The following is a 26,637-nucleotide window of genomic DNA, read 5'->3' on the forward strand; positions in this document are numbered from 1 at the left end:
GACTAGTGAGCATTGCCTGGAGTTGGAGGTGGGATGTGAGAAGGAACAGTAGTGAAAAGATGTCTTAGTACTGTTTGTCCCACCTGAGAATCAGACCTAGAGTGAGAATCTAGGCAATAGTGTTTTGTAGAGGTGTGTACAGAACTCCAGGTTGCCGCTTTGCAAATGGACTCGAGAGGAACATTTGCAATTAATGCTAAGGAAGCCCCAGTGCCCCGAGTAGAGTGTGCTCTAGGTTGCCCTGAGTAGAGTGTGCTCTAGGCTTGAATGCAGATCTCTCTTGACAAGAGCGTAGCAGACTGTGATGCAATTGACAATCCACCTTGAGATGGCTGACTTAGAGGCAGGATCCCCTTCTCTACCAGCTGCCACTGAAACGAAAAACTGGTACGTCTTCCTTAGTGGTTTAGTTCATTCCAGTTGATGACTGCCCTACGCACATCCAGTATGTGTAGGCTTCTTTCCGCCACGTTAGTGGGGTTCTGGAAGAAAGTGGGCAGTTCTATTGACTGGTTCACATGGAACTTAAACGTTGGCGCAAACCGAAGGTGAGTGTGCAGAACCACCTTATCTCTGTGAATTGTAACAAAAGGGTCTAGAATTGAAAGGGCCTGCAGTTCACGGACTCCTTATTGAAGTGACTGCCACTAGTAAGGCGGTCTTGTAAGTAAGAGCTTTGAGACTTGCTTCATGGATAGGCTCAAAAGGAGACCCCATAAGTCTGGTTAATACCACATTTAGGTCCCATCCGTGAGCCGGTTTAGAAATGGGGGGATGAATTCTTTTAACCCCCTCCATGAAAGCTTTGTTAACTGGGATCTTCCACCACAGCACCTTCTGTTGGGACGTGGTGTAGGCTGCGAGTGCAGCTAAGTGAACCTTCAGGGAATTAAAAACCAGACATGAGTCTACTAAGGGAGTCAGGTATAACACAATATGAGTAGGAGAGCAGTCAATAGTGTTAATGCTCTTGGAATTGCACCAGATGACGAAGCGTTTCCACTTATTGGAGTAGCAATGTCTGGTGGTAGGCTTGCTTGCTTCCCTAAGTATAGCCTTGCATCTCTGAGTAAGTTAGAGATGCCCGAACTCTATGACCTCAAGAGCCAGGCCGCTAAATTGAGAGTCTGCGGGCATGGATGAAGGGCAAGGCAGTTTCATTGGAGAAGAGAGAGACATCTCCATCAGATGGGAGAACTAGGGTTGGCGTGCCCACAGCTGGGCCACCAATATCATGGTGACTGGTTCCTGGTGCATCTTGTGCACCATCTTGTTCAGTAGGGGAGTCGGGGGGAAAAGCGTAAACAAATTTCCCTGACCATGTTATACAGAGACCGTTCCCCTTGGACCGGTTCTGAGGGTACCTGGGCACTGTGAGTTCTCCAGAGTTGTGAACTAGGCGATCTCTGGGAAGCCCGATTCTGCAAAAATCACCAAGAGCGGGGAAGAGCTCCAAAGACCAGATGTTCTGTCCAAATAAAACTTAAGAGATCGCCTTACATCCAAATTATGCAGAACCCTCTTGGCATCTGAAGTCGGTTCTGGGACGAAAACTGGTAAGGAAATAGACTGGTTCAGATGAAAATCAGATACCACCTTTGGAAGGAAAGAGGGATTGGTCCGGAGGACAACCTTATCGTTGTGAAAGGTGAGGAATGGATGTTCTACCAACAAGGCCTGAAGCTCGCTTACACGCCTTGCCGAAGATACCGCAATCAGTAAGGCCATTTTCCATGAAAAGAATTTGAAGTCTGCCATAGTCATGGGTTTGAAGGGTTTATGACATAAAGCAGTAAGGACCACATTCAGATCCCACTTAGAATGCGGGCTGCGCATAGGTGGATACAGATGCAACAGACCTGCAAAGTGCCTTTTAATGACGGTTTGTCAAAGAAAAAGAACAAGAGTCTGTGGACAGGTAGGCGGCAATAGCCGACAAATAAGTCCTACAAGACAAAACATGCATTCCTGAAGCTGCCAGATGAGAAATGAAAGACAGCACTGTGTCGATAGCAGTTTCTCTGGGGTCCAGCTTTTTTGCTAAACACCAGTGACAAAAACAGAGCCATTTTCTCCTATACTGAGACCTGGTCGAAGGTTTTCTAGCCGCTTGGATAATACACATATTATCCGCGGACAGATTGAAACTCTCTAAAGATTTTGAACTCGGGCACAAGGCTGCCAAGCTAAATGATTTTGTGGAGGGGTGCCACATCTGCTGATCCCTCTGGTGAAGCAGGTCGGGTATCAGCAGAAGCCTGATCGATGAGCAGACTGACAGATGCTGAAGCTCCGAAAACAGGAGAGTGATCCTGAGCTTGCATAGCACCCAGGGAATCAGAGGAAGCGGCGGGAAGGCGTAGGCCCTCATGTTGTGCCACGGAATCTCGAGAGCATCCCCCAGGGAAGAGGCCCTGAGCCCTTTCCTGGAAGCATAAAGAGGAAGTTTCCTGTTCAATGGCATTGCAAAGAGGTCCACTTCTGGAGTGCCCTGATGGCGGAAAAGTTCAGAGAGGATCTCCTTGTTCAGCTCCCACTTGTAGCTGAACACTGCTCGCCGGCTGAGAGAGTCTGCCGTTACATTCAGCTGGCCCAGAATGTGTACCGCCAACAGCCAAACACAGTGTTGAATGGCCCATTCTCAAATCTGAATGGCTAGATCTACAAGGGGAGGTGACCTGGTACCCCTATGCTTGTTGACGTAAAACATGGATACTGCATTGTCTGTGTGGATGCGGACCACCTTGTTCACAATCCCTGGTTTGAAAGCTTTGAGTTCCAGGAAAATCGCCAGAAGTTCCAAATAATTTATGTGAAATTGTCTGTCCTGCGGCGACGACTGGTCGAAACTCTGAAAATCATCCATCGTCGCGCCCCACCCGATATAGGAGGAGTCCGTCGTAATGGTCACCTGAGGGGAGGGCTCCATAAAGGGCGCACCCACTGACAGATTGCTGGAAGAAGACCACCAAAGGAGATCTGTCATCACTTAGGGTGGAACCGGGATCATTTTGGTGTCCGTGTCCACCGCCTTGAGCCAGGAGCTCTGAAGAGCCAACTGTGTAAGTCGCATCTTGAGACACGTCAGGGGAAGAGCAAACACGTCAGGGGAAGAGCAAGCACGCACAAAGTCATGAGGCCCAGAAGCCTCTGGAACCACCAGATGGACATGCTCTTCGACTGAATGAAGACTTGACACATGGTTAACAGATCCGCCATCCTGTCCTGGTGGAGTACACCCTGCAGTCGATCATGTTCCAACGGAAACCCAGGAATATCAGGTCCTGAGAGATCGTCATGGAGGATTTGTGCCAGTTCACCGACAGCCCAAGACTGAACAGGAGCAGAAGGAGAGACTGAAGATTGCTCAAGGCTTTCACCGGACAGGGACTGCGCAGAAGCCAATGGTCCAAATATGGATACACATGAATACCCTGTAGCCTTAAAAAGCTGCAATGACTGACATCATCTTTGTGAAGACACGTGGCGCAGAGCTGAGACCAAAAGGGAGCACTCGAAACTGATATCTGTGGTTCTCCCTCCAAGAGGGGCACTATTTCTGATGTGGGCTCCAGACCAGGATATGCATATAAGCATCCTGAAGGTCCACAACGCTGAGCCAGTCACTCTTCTGAAGAGAGGACTTTATTTGGCAGGGCGTAATCATCTTGAATTTCTCTTGAGGAAGAGAAAGGTTGAACTGGGAAAGGTCTAGAGTGGTGCTCAGGGCAGCCTGGTTGGATTTTGGCACTGTAAACAGACAAGAGTAGAAGCCCTCCCCTCGTTCCACTAGGGGAACAGGTTCTATAGCGCTGAGATCTAGAAGCTTTTGGACCTTGGCTCTGAGGGAGGGTGTCCCTGACTGCTGAAAGGGAGGATTGAAGGGCGGGGTAAGAGGGAGGAGCAAGCAGAAGCCAGCCAGAGCGATGGACAAAACTCACTGGTGGTCAGTGATGGTTTGCCACGCCTCCAGATGAGACGAGATTCATCCTCCCACCGGAGCCTTGTGCAAGTGCCATAAAATATCATCTTGCAGTCTTTTCGGCAGAGAGACTACCTGCCCCTGAAGAAGAGGCTGACGACCGAGAGAAAAACCGGCCACGTGGCTGCCTCCGGTGGGAGTTACTCGGCGGAGGATCAGTACTAGCGCAACCTGCAATCTTGGAGCCCTCTAAAGCCTGAAGAGGATCGAGCTAGGGACCCAGATGTATGGCCTTTGACTGGGGTCCTTCACGAGCAGCGACAGAGACTTGGCAGTTTGCGTGCTCGCTTTAGTCTTGGTGAGCTCATCATCGGTTGAAGAATGAAACAACTCTTTGCCATCAAAAGGCAGGTCCAGAACTTTATCTTGGCAAAATCTCTCCACAGTTTCATATTCACTGCCGCCAGGATGAGCTCTGCGTAGGCCTGACACATTTGCAGTGCCGAATTGGCAAAAATCTTCTTGCCCAAGGAATCGAACAATTTGTCCTCCTTGGATAAAACTTGAGCCGCAGCTGCGGAAGTCGCAGAGGCCGGCTTAGATTGCAGAGTGGCAGCCGCTAGCACCGTCAAGAACGGGAGCGTGCAGGACGCCAAGGCTACTTCCTCGGAGGTGTGAAGCCTGTAACAGGCATCAATTATTTTATTTCGGTGCAACCCGGTGTAGGGTTTATCCCAGACCTTGCGGGCCTTGGCCAGGACGTCCCTCTGAAGTAACAGGCCGGTGCGCTCCTGAGGAAGGTTGTCCCCGACTACTGAAAGGGAGGATTGAAGGGTGCGGTAGGGGGGAGGGGCAAGCAGAAGCCAGCCCGAGCGATGGACAAAACCCACCAGTCGTCGGTGATGATTTGCCACGCCTCCAGATGAGACGAGATTCACCCTCCCACTGGAGTCTCGTGCGAGCACCAAATAATATAATCTTGCAGACTTTTCGGCAGAGAGACTACCTGTACCTGAAGAAGAGGCTGACGACCGGGAGAAACACCGGCCACGTGGCTGCCTCCGGCAGGGGTTACCTGGCGGAGGATCAGTCCTGCGTGACCTGCGATCTTGGAACCCTCTAAAGCCTGAAGAGGATCGAGATAGGGACCCAGATCTCTGACCTTTGACTGGGGCCTTCAATCAGCGACAGAGACTTGGCAGTTTGAATGCTCGCCTTAGGTCTTGGTGATCTCATCATCGGTTGAAGAATGAAACAACTCTTTGCCATCAAAAGGCAGGTCCAGAACTTTATCTTGGACCTCCTTTGAAAACTTTGTTGCATGAAACCAAGCCTGACAAGAGGTGTCCACCCCCAGCATGAGGCCATGAGCCGAGGTGTCAACATGATGCGCAGCAGCCTCCAGCATATCCTGCGCCAACACTCTAGCGTCTGACAAGCCGCCTTTAAAGTCTTCTAACCTGTCGACAGGAATGAACTCCTGGAAGTCAGCCAAATCTCTCCACCGTTTCATATTCACTGTCGCCAGGATGAGCTCCTCGTTGGCCTGATGTAATTGCAGCACCGAATTGGCTAAAATCTTCTTGCCCAAGGAATCAAGCAATTTGTCCTCCTTGGACAGAACTTGAGCCGCAGCTGCGGAAAGTCGCAGAGGCTGACTTAGATTGCAGAGTGGCAGTCGCTACAACCATCGAGGACGGGAGCGGGCAGGACGTCAAGGCTACTTACTCGGAGGTGTGAAGCCTGTAACGGGTGTCAATTCTTTTATTTATGTGCAGCCTGGTGTGGGATTTATCCCAGACCTTGCGGGCCTTGGCCAGGACGTCCCTCTGAAGGAACAGGTCAGTGCACTCCTGTTGAGACAAGGTTAGCACCCCGAAAGCACCCCTTCCTGTGGAGCGGGTGCCTCAGGCACTGGTATGTCAAGGAGTGACATCATGTCCAGTACCCGGTCGTGAAATGCTCGTACAGAGCAGGGCTGGTCCTCACTGTCCTGATCTGCCAAAGGGTCCTCTATAGCATCCGGATCCCCCGACTGCGACACGACAGCCGTCAGATTGACATCACGCTCTGCTGAAGACTTGTCCACTGGTGACAAGGGAGGCATAGGCGGAAGAGGGCCGGGAGGCAGAGGAGGTGCTACCGCCGGGGTGGCAGGTGCCATGACAGGAACTGTCGGGGCAGGCAACAGAGTCTGAGGGCAGATTTCCTTAAAGAGGTCCTTTAAAGTACTCCCTCATGGGATCAGAGTTCATTAAACTATGACATTTCCCAAAAAAGGTATCTTCTGCCTAGGCCTTAGGCGCCGGAGTGGGCAGAGGCCTCTCATGAGGAACATAACCCCACAAACGTAAATAGGAGGGCTGCCAAGAGGGCCCGCCACCAACCGGGTCTACATAGACCAATGGGGCAGATGTAGGAGGAAGCGAGGCAGAATGTGGTAGTGGCATCCGAGCACGCCAGTCAAAGGAAGGGCGGAACGGATTCACACTGTCGTGTGGATAAGGTTGTCCACCAAAAAGAAGGTTCCCAGCACCCGCCGACAATAGCGTGGGTGTGAGGGAAGAATCCAAAATGGCCACCGTAGACCACGCAGGAACGCCCGCCATTTTGTGAAAATCTGAGGAGAACTGTGTCACATGTGTAGATGAGACAGTTCACTCCACAGATTGGTCAGGGGACTTGACTGAAATTTTAGCCTTGACACAAGATTCCTCGGCAGATCCGGTACTATGGGGCCATGGATGTTTGCTGGACATCCTGTCCCTTGAATTAGCCTCCAAAGGAGGAACCTTGGCAATGCCGGTAACAGAGGAGTTACGGTTGGCAACCTCTCCCCCCTCAACAGAACCGGTACCTCTGCGAGCGTGAGAAAGTTCAGGAATCCACCTCACAGACAAAACCTTTACAGGCCTCTCAGCTCTGTTGGTACACACCTTAGCCTTGTTAAGAGGAACCCCAGAATAGAGTCTGGTCTTAATAGCTCCCTCGAGAGGGGCCTCGAACCGCGGTTTGGGACAGAAAGCCTCAACAGAGGCCTCAGGGTGCACCCTAGTGTCTGCGTGGGAAGCTCCAGCCAAGGAGACCTCGGAGCGAACTCCGGTACCCAATACCTCAGCACGACTATGCTGGCTATTAGCACTTGATCAGTGAACCTCGGATCGTGATCCGGTATAGACAGGCCCCTCGCGGAAACCCTCGGAGAAAACCCCGGTACGCCTATTAGTCCTGCGAGGCACCTCAGGGATAACCCTGGTAGCAGAGCTTTCGAAGCCTCTCCCGGACCTGGATGTGGTAAAGTAAAGAACTTACCGGGCTTCTCTTCTTTTCGTCAATGAAGAGTTGGAAATGTGATGGGGGAACTTTCTGGAAGATTTCCTCCCACCTACGAAGACGACGTTGAAGTGCCCGGACCGAAAGGGAGTCGCAGAAGAAACACGAGTCCCAACGGTGATCCGGTCCCAGACACTTCAAGCAGAGAGAATGGGGATCCGCCCTAGCGAAGCGACGCTCACAAGAAGAACAAGTGGCAAATCCCAGACGCTCTGGCATAGACTGAGGACTACGCAACCGCAGAATGAGCAGCAGGAGAGAAGGAACGGGAAAGAAAAAGGTCTTCCCGGTGATGCTAGTGCATCCAGCCCCAACCGCGCGGAGGAAAGGACTGAAGGGCGATGCGCGGGGCAGAGCTATGGAGGGCGGGGTTACGGCCACATGTGGTAACCCTCGTAAAAAGAGAAGAAGGACCCATTTTTCAATTTGATGCTTTTTTACAAAAAGTGCTCTGGTCCCGTCCCACAGGACGGAATGTCCCAAAAGTATGGAGGAACAGGGACAGGACGTAGGAGTAAGAGGTCTGTCTCACCAGATGCAGCACTTGCTGAATGCAGATGCTTTACCAGCACTATATGCCATTTCAAGTATAGCAGTCCTCATGGAATGTGCTTGCTCTGAGTCATTACAGGTATAGCAGCCCTGATGGAATGTGTCTGTTCTGAGCCATTACAAGTATAGCAGCCTTCATGGGATGTCTATGTTCTAATTCTGAGCCATTACAGGTATAGTAGCCCAGATGAGGTGTGTATTCTGAGCCATTTCAAGTATAGCAGTCCTGAAGAGATGTGTGTTCTGAGCCATCGCAGGTATAGCAGCCCTGATGAGAGGTGTGTTTTCTGACCCATTACAGGTATAGCCGTCCCTATGATGTGTGATCTGAGCCATTACTGGTATAGCATCCTCGATGAAATGTGTGTCTTTTGAATCACTGATCATTTAGTAGTCCATTTGAGAAGTCAATGCTAAGTCAGTTCTGCTAAAATTGAATGTTACCTGCATCCTAAACAAATACCTCCGATCAACAAGATTTGAAAACAGGTTACACAATGATCTCTGCAGCAGGGTTATTGACCTACCTTTCCCAACAAGCTGTTGAATCTGAAAGGCACATAGGGTTAGGGCACTGCAGTTCCATGTGAGACTTACCTGACATAACTGACTTGTCAAAAGCTCTTAGCCTGTTTGGACTATCCTACATGTGAGTCAGGAGATTCATAATGAGGCTTTGAAATGTGCTAAATTTTTGGCAGTGGGACTCAGCAATTGCACATGGGAAAAGCAGAGGTTTTGAAAAGCGCAAGACCAAGTAGGAGGGATTGAAATATATGACACCAAATCTTCTCACACTGTCTGCCAGCGTGCAACACACCAGCTCAGGAGGATGGTGGGAAGAGCTTGGACACTGTCCTTGTTCAGTACTTTAGCTCTCTGCAGAAAATGCCAACACATGTTGGTGCTGTGTCATTACATCAGCTGTTAAGAAATGCAGGGACTGTCCCAAAACATAACAGCCCTGCTAAGAAATGTGGGCATGCTGCAATTAGCCCTACTGTGAATAACTGTTGTTGCGCCATGACACATATAGCAGCTCCAGTGATGAATTAGGCTACTTTGCCTGAATATATAGCAGTCCTGGTGACAGGTAACAATCTGGGCCACTGAAAATATATACAGCACTGCTTCTATATGTATTCAGTATACTTGCTTGCATTGTGTGGTCAGAAAGGGAGTTACAGTAAAGTAAAGTTCAGACCACATGCCTATCTAGTCCCTGCTCTCTAAGAAATCAAACTATGTACAGTGTCCTTTCATGCACATGCATGCACGTGAACGCATGCAATTTTAAGACTAACAACTGCTTGCTGGGAGGCTCTCCTAAAACTTCATGACATCAAGAACCCCAAGCTGTTAAATGCAACTGATGTGCTTCTGTGATGAAAAGAAAATGAAGTACGGAATGCCCATGCTGCTGGAACTGCGCTGTCCCCATTAAAGTGGATTAAAACGGAGAAAAATGCAGAAGGATCTCCGGTTCCGGAAGCACCTCAAAACCTTCCTCTTTGCCTCCGCTTTCTCTCCCTCTCTCCCCTGCTAAAATCACTGAACCTGAACTGAATCTGCAACTGGCCACTCACCGATCTCGGTCCTTGGCCCTGCCACTCTTCCCTGCACTGCCTACCTGCACTACGGGACTGTCTCTGTATCCTACAGCCCTTTCTCCCGGCACTTACCTTGCACTTGCCACCAGCTGGCCCTATTATTTATCTTGTATTCTACGAACCATGTACTGCACTCTCCTTGCACTTGCCACCAGCTGGCACTATTACTTACCTTGTATTCTACTAACCATGTACTGCACTTCCCCTCTCCCCTTGCACTTTTCCCAGTCCCCCTACCCTTGCACTTGCGCGATCTGAATGACACCTGGCCTAGTAGGATCGTTGTATGTTCTCCCCTTGTTCCCCCCCCGCCTTGTCGCGCCTTGAAACACTTGTGTATAGGCGCGTTACAAATGCCATATCATATCATATCATATCATATCAAGAAATGCAGACCTTGCTTAAGACCATTTTCATTTTACACACTAGTGCTATGATTCAAAATGCTGTAATAACACTGTACCCTATGAAATACAAGCAGTTGAACAAAGTGTACAAAACACAAATTCCCTTCTACATTACTCAGAAGGTATTATCTTGATAGAATCATTAACAGAGGAAAGTGTTAAAAATAATCAGACCAGGACTCATCCCAGTTGCTTCTTTCAAGGAACTATGTGGATTGCTAAAGTAAAGAGTGGATTTGCAAGCTGCTGCTTGCCAGTCTATCACTAGTGAACTGCATGATTTATGGGTGTGCTGCCATAAATAGCTTGAGTACATGGTACGCAAGTAAGAATTAAAAGGGCCGTATTGGAAAGATTTCTGTGTGTAAAAAAAGGCCTGATTCGCACACCATCTGGATGGCTGGGTGCAAGTAATTGAACATATATCAACACCTACCTGCGAAAATGTATATGTACTTGGACATACAATCATAAAACCCGACAAATGCTTATACATTGCCTATACGGTTCTCCATATTTTTTGGACCAGTACTCATTGATTATGGTAGCTAGAGCCGGTGGGAGTTGTAGACCACATCTGCAGAGCCAAAGGTTGCAGGCCCCTAGCCTATACAAAAGCCCAAACTACTGCCTTTGCCGACACTTGTTGTAAAATGTTGCCTGCCTTGGATGGGCTTGCCAATATGTTGGGGCCTACAACGCCAGCATTTTATGGAGACATTTTGTGAAATACACAACATACGGAGTATATTTAAGCAATAAACACTGACGGGCGGGGGTTTTACTGGTCCAGGTAATGCCCCGGAAAACCCCTGCCCGGGGAGGTTCATCGCTATTAGCATCCCAGCACGTCACTCTGGGATGCTAATCGTTTTTATTGTCAAGTTGAGGAATGGCGCGTTTGCCGTCCCTCAACTTGAAAAAAACTACAATGCAGATGGCCGTCATGGATTAGGGACAAGGGAACTACACGTAGTGCCTTCTCCCTTTCCATGGTGGCCATTGCTGCCCCGGCGAGGGACATAGGAACACGCAGTAAGTGGGGAGAGGTGTGTTTCGGGGGTGAGGGGGTGGAAACTGGGGCTGTATGGAAGAATGGGAAAGGGAGCACACTTACCAGATTTCCGGTGGGGAAGATGGCGGCCTGCCACTTCTCAGGAGGCTCAGAGAGCGGGGGTTTTACAATGTGATAAAGCCCCAGTTCTGAGCCTCCTGATTGGCTGGGAGGCCGCCAGACCCTCCCCCGTTGGGTACTAATAGCCCATAGAAGTAAGCTGTTCAGCAATTATTGGACTTTAACAGCGTTGCTAAAGGTAATTAGGCATTCCTCTGTGTCTGCAACTATGCGGACTATGATAATAATATGTACTGCTGGTCTTCTACACGGTGTGCTAATACATGCATACGTATGTTTTAAAGTTGTGCAATATATGTCTGTTACTAACTAGTGGTAAACTCAGCTCTTAGAGAAAAGATGGTTTGATTGTGTAGAGCTTTTACAATCCAAGAGTATATCTGCTTAAATAGAGCTAGTGAGACTGGCTTATGTCGAAGGGGAGTTCTGTAACCTAGGAACCTGACCTAGGTTACAGAACAGTACCATCAATAATCAAATCATAATAACAAAGAAACATGATCACCTTCATAGACAGAACTGGGTTTTATTATGAAATCGTCCTGCAAATACACAATGAATTCCTGTCTGTTTCTTACATTTCCTGAGGGGGTAGAAAGAATCACAGTATTTACTTATCACAGAATAACATATAGCCTGCCATAACTTTCAATGTGATGCTATACTCTGCCTTTTATAAATATTAACAATGTTCCTTCACATGAACGATTTTACTCAGCCATTACATAACAGACGCACACACAACATGACAAAATAAATATACAGCCACAGCACAGTTCATTAGACTTAAATATTAAATAAATAATAAATACCACATTTTCATTTTCTGCTTTCAGTGCCTGAAACTATGTGAATAAAAGAAAAAAATAATAAAAAAAATAGCTTTTCGTGCCCCACCCCCAAAAAACAAATATCAAAACTCCTCATTTATAAAATATCTTTAAAAAATTCCCATTTCTTTTTAAAAGAATAAATAATAACAAAATATATAAAAAATAACTTGGTTGCATCAAAATGTGTGGTACAAGTTATAGTTTTTCTTTTCATCTTCTTGTATGGAATATCTTTTGTCAAAATGATTTGATATTTTATTATTTTTACATTTTTGCTATTTGTCCCAGTATGCCCCTCCTGTATTAACCTACCCCCTCCCACCCACACATTGGTGTGTGTTTAATGTGCAGTTGTAAAATAGGTATAACATTAATTAATCAGTTAATAAATTAGAAAAACAGTAAATAAATAGAAACAATTAACACCAGGTGTCTGTGAATAAATTACCATAGGTCTTACCAGAAAATTAAATAATGTACAGTTTCAATAAAAAAACTATCTCTACTTTCTGCGAGGAAGTGCATTTTTTTCTCCCCTACATTTTTCATACTAGCTGAATCCCAGTCACAATCATTTTGGACGCTATATACATGTTAAGAACAATTCTAATTTTTAATACATGGAACAAACAGAAATTCATCCCGTTTTTGCACCTCTTTACGGGGCATGAAGAGAACTGTTGCCAAACGGATGTCGCGTTCTGAAATGTACACCATCAGAGGCGCTACACCCAACTCTACCCTGCACAGAAGTGCGAAGCACTTGGAAAAAGGGAGGGATAGAAGGGTCTTAAAAGCCCAGTCCGGGTACTTAAAAGTATACTCTTTTTTAAAAAATAAATAGCATTCAATGGATTCAATCAGCATGCCTACAGGATTTGATACCTGTTGGGATGGAGAGAGAGCTCCATCATCCCTGTCCTCTTCCCCACCCTTCCCTGGATTCTGCCCCCATGGGTCAGGCATCTGTGGCTAACTAAATAAGAGTTTTTTAATAGTTGTCTCATATGCTGAGTTTTCTTTCATCAAATATTTGATTGGATATTTAGGCGCCTTTTATATACTAAGCACAATATATGAAATTATATTCCTTAGTTAAGAACAAAATCACAGAAGAGACCCAAAGTAGAAGTGTGATAGAAAGGTATACAGTAATCCAGTAGACTTTAAATGTGCACATTGGCTCCCTGATCATCACTATTTTAAATGACGTGCTAACATGCCGCACTGACATTATATTTTTCCCAAGACAATGACAATAAAACAACAGCACAATACCCCATCACTTCCTTTACTTGGAAGAGCTAGCCCAGCAATCTCATAAGAAGACTGCTGCCACCAAGTTTCAACAGATCAGCTATCCTAGAACTAGGTTGAGTCTATTTCACTGTTATGGCGTTGTCACCAAACAGACACTGCAACATTAAAAGCAGAAAGGAAGAATGGCAAGCTGTATGACCTTTTGCAGGTTTAACAATTGGTGCATTTCAAACAAATTCTTCAATTAGGTGCCTAAAAGATTGTAATGGTATGTTTCCCTTATAATTTATGTTCTTGCAATACAAACGAAGAAGCTAGAAACGTCATAATTGGGGTTGTTAAAGAAAATGTGCCAATTAATTGTATTTTTTAGGTGTCGCTGCGATTATTCTAAGGGCTGCCAGTGTTACACAATTGTGATTCCAGTATGCTTTTGGTTTTTAGGCCTGAGTTCAGTCAACCAGTACAAGTCGATTCCTGTGAATCATTAAAGACAACTACAATGCAGTGTTTTTTTGGGTAGGGTTCAGTAGGGTTTTGATGGCGCAGTTCTAATATCATTTTCAAGCTAAAAAACATTGTGCACATTGAGGGGTTGCGATGCTGATTTTTCTCAGGCAACAGCGTGAGGGTTCCCCTTTTCTATGAGCACCAGGTACAAAGGGCATGGGTTCTGTGGGGAATGCAACAGAGTTCACGAGCGGAGGGGCCAGGGATGAGAAGGCACAGTGACCGGAAATGCTGCAGCAGTAGAAGACCTTGGCGTGGAGCGAGAAGCTGGAAAAGAGTAACAGCCGCTGCTGTTGGTCGGGCTCTGGATAAAGCTACATTGCACTTGAGGTGTTGGCTTGGTGTGAGGGGGTCTTCTAGAGGGACTCTGTTTAGTCATTGCCCTTTAATCTCACGGGTAGTTGTACATATCAAGCAAGTTGTGTAAGGTCTCTGCGGAACAACTCCTGCTCACTCCAATGCTGTGTTAAGTGATCCTCCCCTGTCTGGGTGGGAAAAGTGCTACTTGTATCCATCTAAAATCGGCAAATTAGCTGGGAGAATGCTCCACTTTTCATTGCTTTGGCAAATTTATCTCAGGGCATAGACATATACTTCCCCATAATTAACACAGTCGCTTGTCCCCCAACATAAACACATTTGCACTGCTAAAAGTAACGATTTGAAGAAGGAAATTGACCTAAAGAATTCACAAACAAGTCTAAGGGCAACATACGTTGTACATATAGGGCTGCCGACGCCCTTCGTGGCGTACATTGTTTGTACAGATCTTTGAAAAAATTCATTCACTGTAAGATGCACAAAGGAATGCTGCGGGTGCAAACTCCAAAAGCTTCCCTGAGAGAACCTTTTATCCCTTGCGCTTCCACTGGAATTTCAAAACCGCACCTGCAATTTTCCATTTGAACAAGCTATTTTTCGTTAACACTTGAAATGTTCGCAGCACATTTCTTGAAAGCATTGGACTGGAGGTGTGGCCTGGCTTCTGGATTCATACACAGGCTGTAGTGTCGGCAGTGCTGCCTTCAGAGATTGGAGGGCAAAATCCACTTGAAATGTAGTGCTGGCTGGTCCAAGCAAGCAGGAGGCTTCTCCTCACCCTGTGAGTATTGTGCCCTGGTGGAATGTCGGGAGACCCAGCTGGCTGTGTGATCCAGGACATGTTCCTGAGGCCCTCCTTCCCAGCAACACTGTTTCTTGTCCTCCCCTTCACCCAGTTTAAACAGAACTTCGACTCAGTGGTGATCTGAATATGCTCCATTTAAACCAATAGGATCTAAGTCAACGTAAGTCTTTTAACTTTTTAATCTGTTCACATTCCTGTTGACATGCGACAAGCCCAAAGTCTCTTCTTTCCCAACCATGCAAACTGCCAATTCAGGATGACATTCACTTAACAGAAACCAACAAGGCCTTGAATGTTCACAGCAGGCTTTTAACCTGCGGAGAGAGACAGCGCCCACATATTTTTTAGGAAAGATACCTCAAGACTCTCCCTTGCTCAATAAAGGCAGGAGATAATAGCATTTGCTCTATTCCTGGTTGTCCCATAAGTTGGCCCCTTGGTAGTACGTTGGCCCAATTGGTCTCTTGCCATTCGTAGGGGGAACAACTTGTCAACTTAATTGCTATAGTGGAGGGCTCATACTCTGTGGAAATGTAATTTCCTGCCGCTTTCAGACTTGGATTCCCTTCACCGCCTCTTTGATACTCTCCAGCAGTCCTTTGTTCTCAGGGTTCTGGTAGCACTCTTGGTTTGTGTACATGTCCGTCAAAGTGCTTACGTAGGTGTCAAAATTATGTTCATCTATTGGCTCCTGCAGAGAGTTGGTGGAAACAAAAGAAAATTAGGACTGGGACTGAATTCTTATGTAATATTGACCTCACATATTAGTGCAGCAAGTGGTGTGGAGAGAAGGAGGAATGACAGCTCTTTCAAAGATTTACTTTTCCCACTATAGATGCTTCAGAAAAAGAAAAAACATACTAACATTTCATCTCCAGGATTCATTACTCCAGTTGATTAGATCACAAGCAGCCCTGATTTTCGTCATATTCTCAAAGTAATTTTTACACTGGGGCTGCAGTAGAACTGACACACAAGAGGTTTTGTGTAATAACTATGTTTCTGCCACTGAAGCAGGTAAGCGCACTCGAGGCAAGCCATTTGCTTTAGCTAGTTAGGCAAGCAAATATAATGTTGGTGGGTTTATGAACACTTTTCTCACTCCATGGTAGCTGGTCTCCTGGTAATCTATGTTAATGTTTAATTCTACCTACCACCCTCTATCTGGAGGTAATTGCATCTCTTAAAGAGAAGGTTGGGTAATTCTGGGTTATGCAGATAACTCCTAGAGGTGCCCATCTTCAGCACAAAAGGGTCAGTCCTTTCGACTCCTCTGGCCATACAGAAACTAGCAGGATACAAACGCTGCCAAAAGCTCCGCAACAGAAGACCCACAGAACGAGTCCTAGCCACATTTGAAACCAGCTTTATTCCTATCCCGCTTAGTTGTGTTTAAAACCTATGTGTTTGTGGGCCTGGATGTGAGAAGGGTTGTCTTAACCACCATGGTGGCCTGTAATTGGTGGGGATATTAGGATCTAGGTTGGGTTTTTTGATGAGGGGCATTACCCACGCGTCTTTGAGATTTTTGGGAACGGTACAGGAGGCGAAGGACCCATTTATAAAGGCAGTGATAAACGGGGCAAATTCTTTTGCTCCTTTTTTTATGATGGAGGCCGGACATATGTCTCCTTGGCACCTGGACGGCTTAAGACTTTTAATTATGGACTTGACCTCTAGTGTGTTGACGGGGGTAAATTCGAATACTTTGATTTGAGTGGTAGGTGATATGTTTTGGGAACTCGGATTACGTTGTTCGGTGTTAATGTTACAGGTTTTGGCAGTATTTGTTAAGCTGACTCTTTTAGCTTCGATTTTTGATTGAAGTAATGTAATGTTATTGAGTACGGTATTTTGGATGTTGGTGCACCAGAAGGCATCTTTCTTTCAGGAGTCAGGAGGGGTACTATGAGATTCCAATTCTCGAAGGATGGTAAAAAGTTCCTTAGTACTGGATTTGGCGTTGGAGATTCTATTATTATAGTTTTCCCTTTTTGTTCCTTGGATGGCTGTTTTGTAAGTAGACAAAGCCATTCTAAAATTGTCTTAATTTGCATAGAAGGTTTTTTTTTCCAGGATGCCTCTGCGTCTCGTTTGGCTTTACGTAGAGGTTTTAGTTTGGAAGAGAACCATTTATTAAGGTGTGCTAGAGGTTTGGCTTTTCTTAACTTGAGTGGGGCTAGTTGGTCAAGTGCCTTCAGTAGAGTTTGGTTATATAGTTCAGCCATTAAGGACGGTTTTGAGTCAGATAGTAAGTGTTGATGGGTGATAGGTTGAATTAAAGGGAGCATAGTTTCTGATGATATTAGCCGATTGTTCCTAGTTATAGCAGGCGGGGCTTGGATGTCCTTGGGTGGCACTTGTTTGAAGTCATTGATTTCAAAGGTAATGACATTGTGGTCTGCCAAGCACATGGCATGATAGCGAGGATTTTAGTATTGTAATTGAAGCCTGCTATCCAATCCACAGTTCAGCCTTTGCAGTGTGTGGGATCAGAAATGCTCAAAGTGAAGCCTAATTCTGATATGGCATTTTGGATGGCTGAGGCATTAGCGTTTGAGTTGTCATAGAGGCCAAGGTTCAGATCACCTAGGAGAAGGATTTGTGAGCTAGGTTTTGTGTTTTGAGAAAGGAGGCCAGTTAAGTCTTCCTCAAAGGAGGATAGTTGGCCTGGTGGTGTATATATGGTGTGAATAAGAATAGGTGTGCTAGCCTGTATCCCATAACGTATCTGCTAACATCTACAACAGGGGCTGTCAAACATACTCCTTCCCATTTAGGTCACTCACACATACTCTTCTCTCATCACGCAGCAAAGTTATGTTTCCGACTCGGGATTAACTAATTTAAGTACAGGTGGGTCCACAGAAGATGGAAATGTGGAGGGATGTACGTGCCCGATAGAATGTCCGATAGCACAAGTATTGACAGGAAAATGTGCTCAACTAAAAATTATGAATGTCCTGTTATCCGCTGGGCAGCCCATACAATTTTTTATCGCTTTTTTACACTACCTTTGGAGCATAGCAGTGAGAGCATTAAAGTGAATTTTCTCCCACTCTTATGCTTACAGTACAGAGAGTCCTTCTCTCTGGATTTTTGGTTGAGCACATTTCCTTGTCAATACTCAGTAAAAGGACGGCCCGTCTCTTCTCTATCACTTTACCCTAGATAGGTTAGTTAGTAATGGTTGGAGGGTCATTCAGGTTATGTTATGGATTAATATTTAAACGATAGAAGCAAGTATGACAGAACTGTAGGGCGACCTTCACTTTTTAACCTAACAGCATACATTGTGTATCAACTATCAATATGGTGAGTATCTGATAAATTCAGTGTGATATTAACACTGTGGCAAGGACAGCAGATAATCCACAGGGAGCAGGGTGGTACATAGCATTCACGAAGCCCTGCTCACAATGCTGGGGCATCAATGCCTTGCTGGCATCCTCCAGAAGAAACATGGAAAGGTTTGCACGGCTTCCAGATGCGCATCAGTAGGTGGAGCACGATGGTATAGACTGCACTCGGAAGTAGAGTGGTTGGGAAGCAAATGGGAGTGCTCAAGACGTTGTCATTTTCAACATCTACAGGCATTGTCCCAATCCACATCCCTTGAATATTTACTGTCACTCTGTCTTGCCTAATGCTCCCATTTCCCAAACCACAGACATCTAAGTGCTGTACATGTGGCACTGATTCTGTAGTGTTAAGTGTGGGACTCAAATGATTGTCTATGTAAATTAGGACGCATATGTACACCAGCACTTAAAGGGTTAGCATGCTGAAATGATCAAGAATGGTATGGTCATGTGAAATACAGGCCCCCATGAATAGAGCGCTTAAAGAGAGTTCACCTCCAGCAGACAGATTCTTGTTTTAGTTATCTACTGGAATGTTAAATACGTAAAACGGTGTGTCTGGTGTGGATTGTGAGATTATTAAATTCGGCTCCGATGGGTGATGCCTTACTTTGTGAGAAGAATAATTGCTGCCAGAGTTCATTCACACATTCCCCAGTGCTACAAAGTTGGCGGTGCATACTTTTAAAAATACTGCTATAGGCCTTTTCAATTTCTTAAAGCTCCAGGTGATGGTAGGGCCTATATTTATTTATTTTAGGTCCATTCATAATCTTAAAGACTGTGATTGTGCATGAAGCCCAACCCTCTGTTTACCTCCTTTGGGCACAAGTGGTGGGGCACGGGGCTTAGTATTCAGGCAAACAGAATGATTGTCCTGTTTCTCCCTCCCTTACTTTCATTACCTTTAAAATCTCTGTTTCTGTGTTGAGGCACTACAGTCAAAACACTTGTTTTGATTTCCTCTCATTTGGAAAACAGAGAAATGACAACTATCATTGATACGAGGTGTTGGTATTCCTTATAATGGTGTGAACCTCGGCAATATGTCAATGCTATGACGTCGTATCTTTCGTTTTGTATTTCGCACTTGCTTACTGCATATAATTAGGAGCCCTCCAACTGCACACCAAAACATATACATTTAGTAATTCAACTCTAGCCAAAGCAAGGTGGTGGTCTGCTGAAATGGCACTCTAGTAAGATGGAATGTTGTAGCTCTGAAAATTCAAAAGCACAACATTTTCACAAAGAAAGTACAACAATGAAGAGTGCCCTATCTTGTCTGAACAGGGCATCTAACAAATCACCAAACAAAATAAAAATAAATAGAAGAGTGATGGGAGACTGACTGTATTCTCAAATTGTCACTCTAGTATTTTCCAAGCACTGCGACTATTCCCTCTTACCATATGCGGAAGGCGAATGTTGGCGAGGCTGCGAATTAGGGCCTGGCTCAGTCCGGACAGCTCCACAAACAGTACTTCGTTCTGCTCCTCAATTACTTTGTTCTCATCCTCGATGTTCTTCAGGTTCTTTTCCATTGATGATATCTGAGGAGGGACATCCAATGCACACGTGTTAACCCTTGCTGTCACTACTGCCATCTCCTACTTGGTACTTGGCAACATACAGAATGGGGCCAGTACTCACCACAAAGGGCAGTAGTGTGTTTGAGATCCCGGCTCGTGGTCACGGGTAGAAAATCAATCCCAATCATTACATCTTACATACATAAAATACCCTTTTAATGCTTCCCTCTAGTAGGGGAGGAACTGAGATATTCTGGGACCCCAGCTAAGACTATAAGGTTGACACCCATGATAGAAAAGTGTTATTACAGACAAGGACAGGTGACCTGCCTCTTTAAAGGCTGGGATGGCAGTTATAGGTTAGATATTCAAATCCTCCTGGTGCTGTTACTTTAGTACGTTTTGGATGTAAGAGCAACAACGAAGGGGAGGTCTGTAATGACCCAGTAGAAATGTTATATTTTCAAATGAATCTGGTGGCATAGCAGTTCCTAGTGCACCTACTGCTTTTTCAGAAATATACTAATATAGTGGAGATTATGGTGTTATTCTATAATTCCTGAGGATAAGACTGATGCAGAACCCCTATTATGTATAGCTTTTGTTTGGTGTCTGTGGAAGAGGAGTCATTTGACAAACCAGTCATTTGTTACTTCATGCTACATGGGTTTTGGAGAGAGGAACTATTGTTTCGTATAGTGCTGGTGTTTGTCGGCGGGCGTTGATGAACGTACCTGCGATTGCAGCTTCACCATGTCGGCCTCCATCTCGCAATTCGACTCATTCAGATCACTGATCTCCTTATTCAGCTGTTTTATTTCTTCATCGTTTTCCAAAACTGTGTAAGGAATAAATACGGTATGATTTATTTATGTTTTTAAGAATCCTGACAGACAGAATACAGAAGCTTTTCCCTAAACGTCCTCTCAGTTCTCTTTGACATTAGGGTAATCTTACAAAAGAGATGAGTATGTACAAGTGAACAATGGTGGATGAGGCTCGGGAGAAACTTAAGAACGTTTTTCACAGGGTGGAGGGGGTCTACTGTTTGGGAGGATACATAATCATTAATATGATTCAACATCATTGACAAAGGAAACGGTTTTGGCTTTGCAAACGGGAACTCCTTGGGTAGGTAGGTATCCTCCTAGATCCCAGGCAAAAAACACAGAAAGGCCATTTATACAGATAAAGGTGAACGGTGGATCACCACCCCGGGGGAGGAGTATAGCATCCCTACACTACACCGGCTCCGCTGACCTCACCGGTCGTGGTGTGTTTCAGTGTGCATGCAACATTCCATATGTCTAGAACAATGCCCCTGGCACCATCTGTTTGGAGCTAAAGCGTCACTTGAGCCAAAACGAATTTATTTATTTCATTTATTTACTGAACATTTGTTAGGTGTTTCCAGGCGTCACAAAATGAAGTCGGGAGGGAACAAGAGGAGAACATAATAATGACAAAAAAAGCACATATACAATCATGGTCCTACTAGCCCTTGTGACATTCGGACATGCAAATGCAGTAAAGAGAAGTGCAGGAGATCGGGAAGAGGGAGGGTCCAAGTGATGGCAGTGCTGGTGAAAGCCCGGGAGGGAAGTGCCTAGGTGTTCCAGGGGAGGAAGCTGCTGGCTAAGTGCTAGGGCGGAGGAATCCCAAGGGTGGGATGCACAGCCGCCGGGTAGGTGGCCCACAAGGGCAGTGCTGGGGGGGGTGGGAAGGTGCTGGTGTGGACTAGGCAGCAGCCTGGCAACCTGTGGAATTCATGAAGGTCCAGGCCACCAGTCTCAGCGACAGTGGGGTGATTAGCAGGGAGGGGAAAGAGGTAGATAGAGAAAAGCAGAGTTTTGAGAAGTTTCAGGAACTTAAGGAGGTCCTGCTCAAGTCTGAGAGGGGTAGGGAAGTTGTTCCAGCCGAAGAGAGAGACCTGCCCCCACCCTCTGAATGAATGGAGAAGTGTTTGACAAGCAGAGGAGTGGAGGGCTCTAACAGGGAAGTATTTAGGGAGAGAGAGTTGGAGATAGTTTGTTCCCAGGCCCTAGAAAGCCTTGTGGACGATGCAGAGGGTCTTAAATGTGTGATTCCCCACGCCACGGTCTCCAGTGGAGAGATCTTAGGGCTGGAAAGATAGGACTAAAGCGCCTCTTTGAGCTAAAACTAATGTTAGTTTAAAATCAGTACCGGAGTCAACATTAAGCAGTCTGAAAATCTTTTCTGTCTCCAGAATGCCATCCCTTCCTCTACATCTTTTTAATAATAGATTTGCCTCATTAGATGGTGAGGCAAAAACAAATAAATGAGGAACAGTCATAATGGACCCTACTTAATATAAAACTCTGTGCCTATTCTTTCACCCATATGTTTTTTCATGCAGGGAAAGTGGCAGACTTGGTGGGTATGGCGATCCTTAACTATCAGCAGTAACCTTAATGCAACAACAGGAGTCAGTCCCGAACATGAAGACAAACTAGATTGCCAAGGATTGACATGCCTCACTATATTAAAGAATGCCACTGATGCGACAAAGGCAAAAGCTCATGATATACTTGGAAATGCCAGACTCTATTCCAGGGTTCACTCTCTTCTCCTGGGGTGAGTGAATAGAAGTAGAAGACCCTGACTTTAGGTGTCATATTCTGTTTACTTGGTAATAATCAAATGAGTACAAAATGCAGTGAATTGAAGTGGTCTGGCCTCAGAGGAAGGGCTTCACTGACCAAGTACCTTCTGAAATTAATTGGACATATGGTGGCATTGGGATAGGGTAGTAGATTCAACTACTAGGTTTTGAGGAGTTTGAAGGTTATAATCAGACGTACAGGGTTTGGATTTTGGCTACCCATCATTCCAATTACCAAATAGTGACAGATGTGTCTGGTGGTCCATTACTGGAGTGAACCGTTTAACTATAAGGCAGTGGTGAAAATGTTTGCAGGCTATGGCTGCTAGCTTTTGTTTCTCTGGTTGAGAGTATGCCTGTTCAGTTGTAGATAATGCTTGGCTGGCATAGGCCACTAAGGTTTTGAGGTTTGGAACCGCCTATGCATGTTGTGCTAATATCACACCAAGTCCAATGGAACTCGCATCAACAGTTAATCTGGTGCATAGTGAGGGATCAAAATAGGACATATGGTGGGCACTTGCAAGGGTGTCCCTAATCATGTTGAATGATGGCAGTTAATTTTTGAGGAGATGAAGTGAAGGTGCAGCGGTTCTCGTATATTAGAAATGTATCTGGAGCAATATTCCGCCATGCTGCAAAATGAATTGCTGTTTTGCTGCTTGTGTCAGTGGGACGAGCATGCTCTCATCCCGCCTTTTGAAAAAAAGTGACGTCAAATTTGAGGATGTTTTTGTAAATTTAAAATTTGTCGATGTTAAGTGTATGGCCCACTGCAAGGTGGGCAGTGAAGCCCTGGAGGAGGGTCTAGTTATGTTCTGCCTTTGTACATCCATAGACCAGGATATCATCGCTGTAATTGAAGGCTTGTGGAAAGGGGAGTAGTAGTCATCTGATAGTTTCATGAAATATCTCTGCTGGAGAGGAAATAACAAAATCAAGTCTTTTGTATCAGAACATGCCTTTATGAGTCAAAAAAGCTGTGATGGCCCAGGATTTTGGATGCTACAATAGCTGATGATATCCTTTGGTTAAGGTCAAGGTTGGTACATTTTTCGGCTTTGTTCAGCTGAATTCTCATGTCTTTTCGATAGTCGGGGATAGGCGTCTTTCATGCTCAAATGCAATGTTCGGGATGCACATATCAATGCAAAGCCACATCCTGGCATTTTTCTTGGGGACAGTGGCAACTGGGGAGACTCAGGCTTGGGCCCCATAGCGACATTTCTAATACCTTCCCTTGTAAGTGAAAACCTCCCCTCCTGGAGGTTCCGTACTTACATTCTCATTCATGTGCAATTGCATAGGTGATCTGTTGAATTTGTACAGACATGTCACAGAGCGAAGAAATTAGGTCTGTAGCAATGACTTTGATATAGGTGTGCACAGGCTCAGCTGATAGGATTTGGCACCTTCAGTTGTCATATTGCACGTGATCCCTACGAGACCTAGGCGTCTTGCTGCAGTATAGCAGATAGACATCTACTTATAGATGGTGTTTTCAAGATGTGAATTATAGTGAGGATGGTCTTGTGTTCATGACCCAGTTTGTACACAAATTGTCCAATGCAGTGGAAGGGTTCTGTGACACGCCACTGGAATATTTCTGCTTTCGACATGGTCAACACGTTTTTTTTTAAGAAGAGGTGGAATTGCTCTTCACACATTGAAGATGGTGGTCCCTGCATCTGCAATGAATTATGCGTCACGACCATGGATGTGCAGGGTCCATGGATGTGCAGGGTCACTTTAAGAGACAATTCTGTGTTAGCATTTCTGTGATGTGGCATATTTGTCTCTAGATTAATTCAATGTGTGCGGGTGCTATGTTGTTCCGTTTTAGGCAAAGCCTCCAGCAGCGTGTGTCGGACAGTTTTGCCTCAGTGACGTTGAATTACATGGACAAAGAGGTGGAAATGGTTTGCCGTCTCTAAGACAGTTTGAAAACGATTTGCTTGACCCAATTCACTGCATTTCTGTCCTACTGTAGGGCATGGAACACAGGCATTGCGGTTTGCCCTTTGTTGGTAGATGTGGCATGGTCTGTTCAGGTGGACGTAGTGCTTTGGATCTGGCAGTAATTGCTGCGACTTGATCACTTTTATTAAGGGCTTCTATCTCAGCTGCTTGTGAGTCAACACAATCATAAATCCATCAAGTACTCCATGTCAAGGTTATATATTTTTTAAAGCGACGTTTTTAAACGTAGAAGGCTTGTATTCTTCACTGATGCAGAGTTGGATGGCTTCTTCATCTGAAAAAGCATTACATTGGCAATATGTAATGTTTTTTTAAGTGAGAGGACAGATTTGTCTATGATGTCTTGAGATCTTGCTAGATTGACTGAACATGTATCGTTCATTGTCAAGGTTGGGTTGCACTACTAATTTAGTGCTCAGTGAGCGACGATGTTGGTGTATGAGATTCTGACTTGGTCAGGAAGACTTTCGATAATGAATTCGACTTCTCGCCCTTCTAGAATGGTGAAAATGTTTGCCATGTCCATTGCACTGCCATCTCCCATTGCCTGAATGAAATCCACAACATCCTCAACTCATTCTGACCATCTAGGTGTTTTATCAACCTGTGAGGCGAGTTTAAAAGGTTGAGGTTTGCAGAGAAATGATGCTCTGTGATTATGCATAGGTGATTGTTGTCTGTCATCTTCATATTGCATTGTATAGGTAAAGGTGGATTCATGGAGTAGTGTTTCACGTGACAGAGGGAACTGGTGATGCCTTGTGAAGTGTAGTATTCCTTCTGTTCCATTCAGTTATATCCTTTGAATGGCATTTTTTTTCCAGTGCTGGTGATTCGAAACAGGGCATGCCTGAGGGACTAGCAAGGCACTGCTTACCGTTCGTTCTGATGTTGATTGATTGGCTGCAAATGAACAGTTTAGTCTGAGTCTCCGTCACATAGATGATATTGGGCAATGAGAGGGTGGTGGCTGATCAGATGTTGTGTGGAGAGTGGTCTGGATAACCCCCATGGGGGACGGGCAGAGGTTTGCTGCTACTTGGGGTGCTTGTTGTTGTTTTCAGCAGGCAGAGGCTCGCCATAGAACCAGATGTGAAGGGCGGTTGGTGGATGAGTGCACTCTGGAAGCACAGATCGCTGGATCGTCTCCTGACTCATCGCCAAGTTGTTGTAGCCGTTAGCTAGGCTAAGAAGTTACCCTAAACAAAGAAGCGCCAACCAGGGAGGATAGGTACAACCGTTTTATTGATTTTGTTGGGATGGCATATATTGATCTCAATGTAGAAAAAAGGTTTACATTGTGTGCACCATATTGATGACTAGGGTAGATGTGATGTTGGCGCAATGTTGCAATCTGGTATGTATCTAGTACAGTTAGTTGGGATGGCATGAATGTTACCATTAGTGTTATTTTGTGTAGTTTGATACATTTTAGATTTGCATACACATAGCAACATAATGACAATTATACAGGAACAAAGTGAATACAATGTAGTTGTGTGATGTGCAACATAGTGCCTAAAGATGGGAAGCAAGGAGCTTTATATGCACAAGCTACAGGAGAAATCCGTTGATGGGGAAGCCACTGTGAGTGGATGCAGTGGTTCTGAGCCCACGCACATGATTTACATGGGGGTTCTCAAGGGAGATGTGTTTGGGACATTTGGGAAGCAGGGGGTGCATGGTGAATACATGTGAAGGTTGTATACCGCAGGTCTCCCATAGCTGGGTTTGTGTAGGCAGCTGAAGCCTGGTTTGGTGAGATGAACTTTGTGTGAGCTGGAGAGTTGGTCAATCGGGGTCAAAGCAAGGAGGAAGGCAGCTAACAACATCTGACCAGTTGTGATAGTATCAAATGGTAATTCAAAGCCAGGACAAAATGAAGTGGGTTATAGGTTTATGACTCTGTGCTGTTGTGGATACGGGATATAATCTTCCTGAGAACATGGAAGCTTGTTATTTAGTGACCATGGAAGAAAGCCACATGGCAGAGTCGGCTTGGGGACAGTTAATAAACCACGTGTAGGAGGTGGTTAAGGGCAGAGGTGGCAAATGGTTTATGGTATTCAAGTAGGTTCTCAGGAAGATGTCTAGGATGTGGGCTAGAGGCCATGTGGGCTGAAATGGCAGTTACAACAAGTTATCATGAAACGAGAAATATCAGGGACGCCAGCAGGTCTGGAAAGGTAAGATGTTTATTGCCGGTTCAAAGGAAACTTCTTTATTTCTATCCCTCCTAATGTTGATGAAGTGTTCTTGTAAAAGCGACGTGCATCACACAGTTAGAGGCCCCTGACCAGATGTAACCTGCAATACATCAGGATTGCTGTATGTGAATAAATAATCATGGGATGACGTTATGATCAACTATAGAAAGAGCCCAAAAGGGGCTGTACTTGTAAATATGATCTAATGTAAATGTATGTTGAAGGGAATGGTGTTTAGGTGAATG

General features: G+C 45.4%; 1 protein-coding gene across 8 annotated transcripts in view; it reads right to left on the reverse strand.

The window, feature by feature from the left end:
• Positions 1–11,465: 11,465 nt before the first annotated feature.
• MYT1 (myelin transcription factor 1) overlaps positions 11,466–26,637 on the reverse strand; it is a 180,111-nt gene continuing 164,939 nt past the window's right edge. For all 8 annotated transcript variants that reach the window (XM_069650825.1, XM_069650832.1, XM_069650827.1 and 5 more), the window contains 3 exons: positions 20,317–20,420; positions 19,460–19,603; positions 11,466–15,379 (listed from right to left, as the gene is read on the reverse strand). In XM_069650825.1, coding sequence (XP_069506926.1) covers positions 15,239–15,379; positions 19,460–19,603; positions 20,317–20,420 — 389 coding nt within the window. In that variant the 3' untranslated portion in view covers positions 11,466–15,238. The remainder of the gene's footprint in view (positions 15,380–19,459; positions 19,604–20,316; positions 20,421–26,637) is intronic.

Source organism: Ambystoma mexicanum, chromosome 3p (genome assembly GCF_040938575.1).
Source record: "Ambystoma mexicanum isolate Mex_15411 chromosome 3p, UKY_AmexF1_1, whole genome shotgun sequence".
NCBI lineage: Eukaryota > Metazoa > Chordata > Amphibia > Caudata > Ambystomatidae > Ambystoma > Ambystoma mexicanum.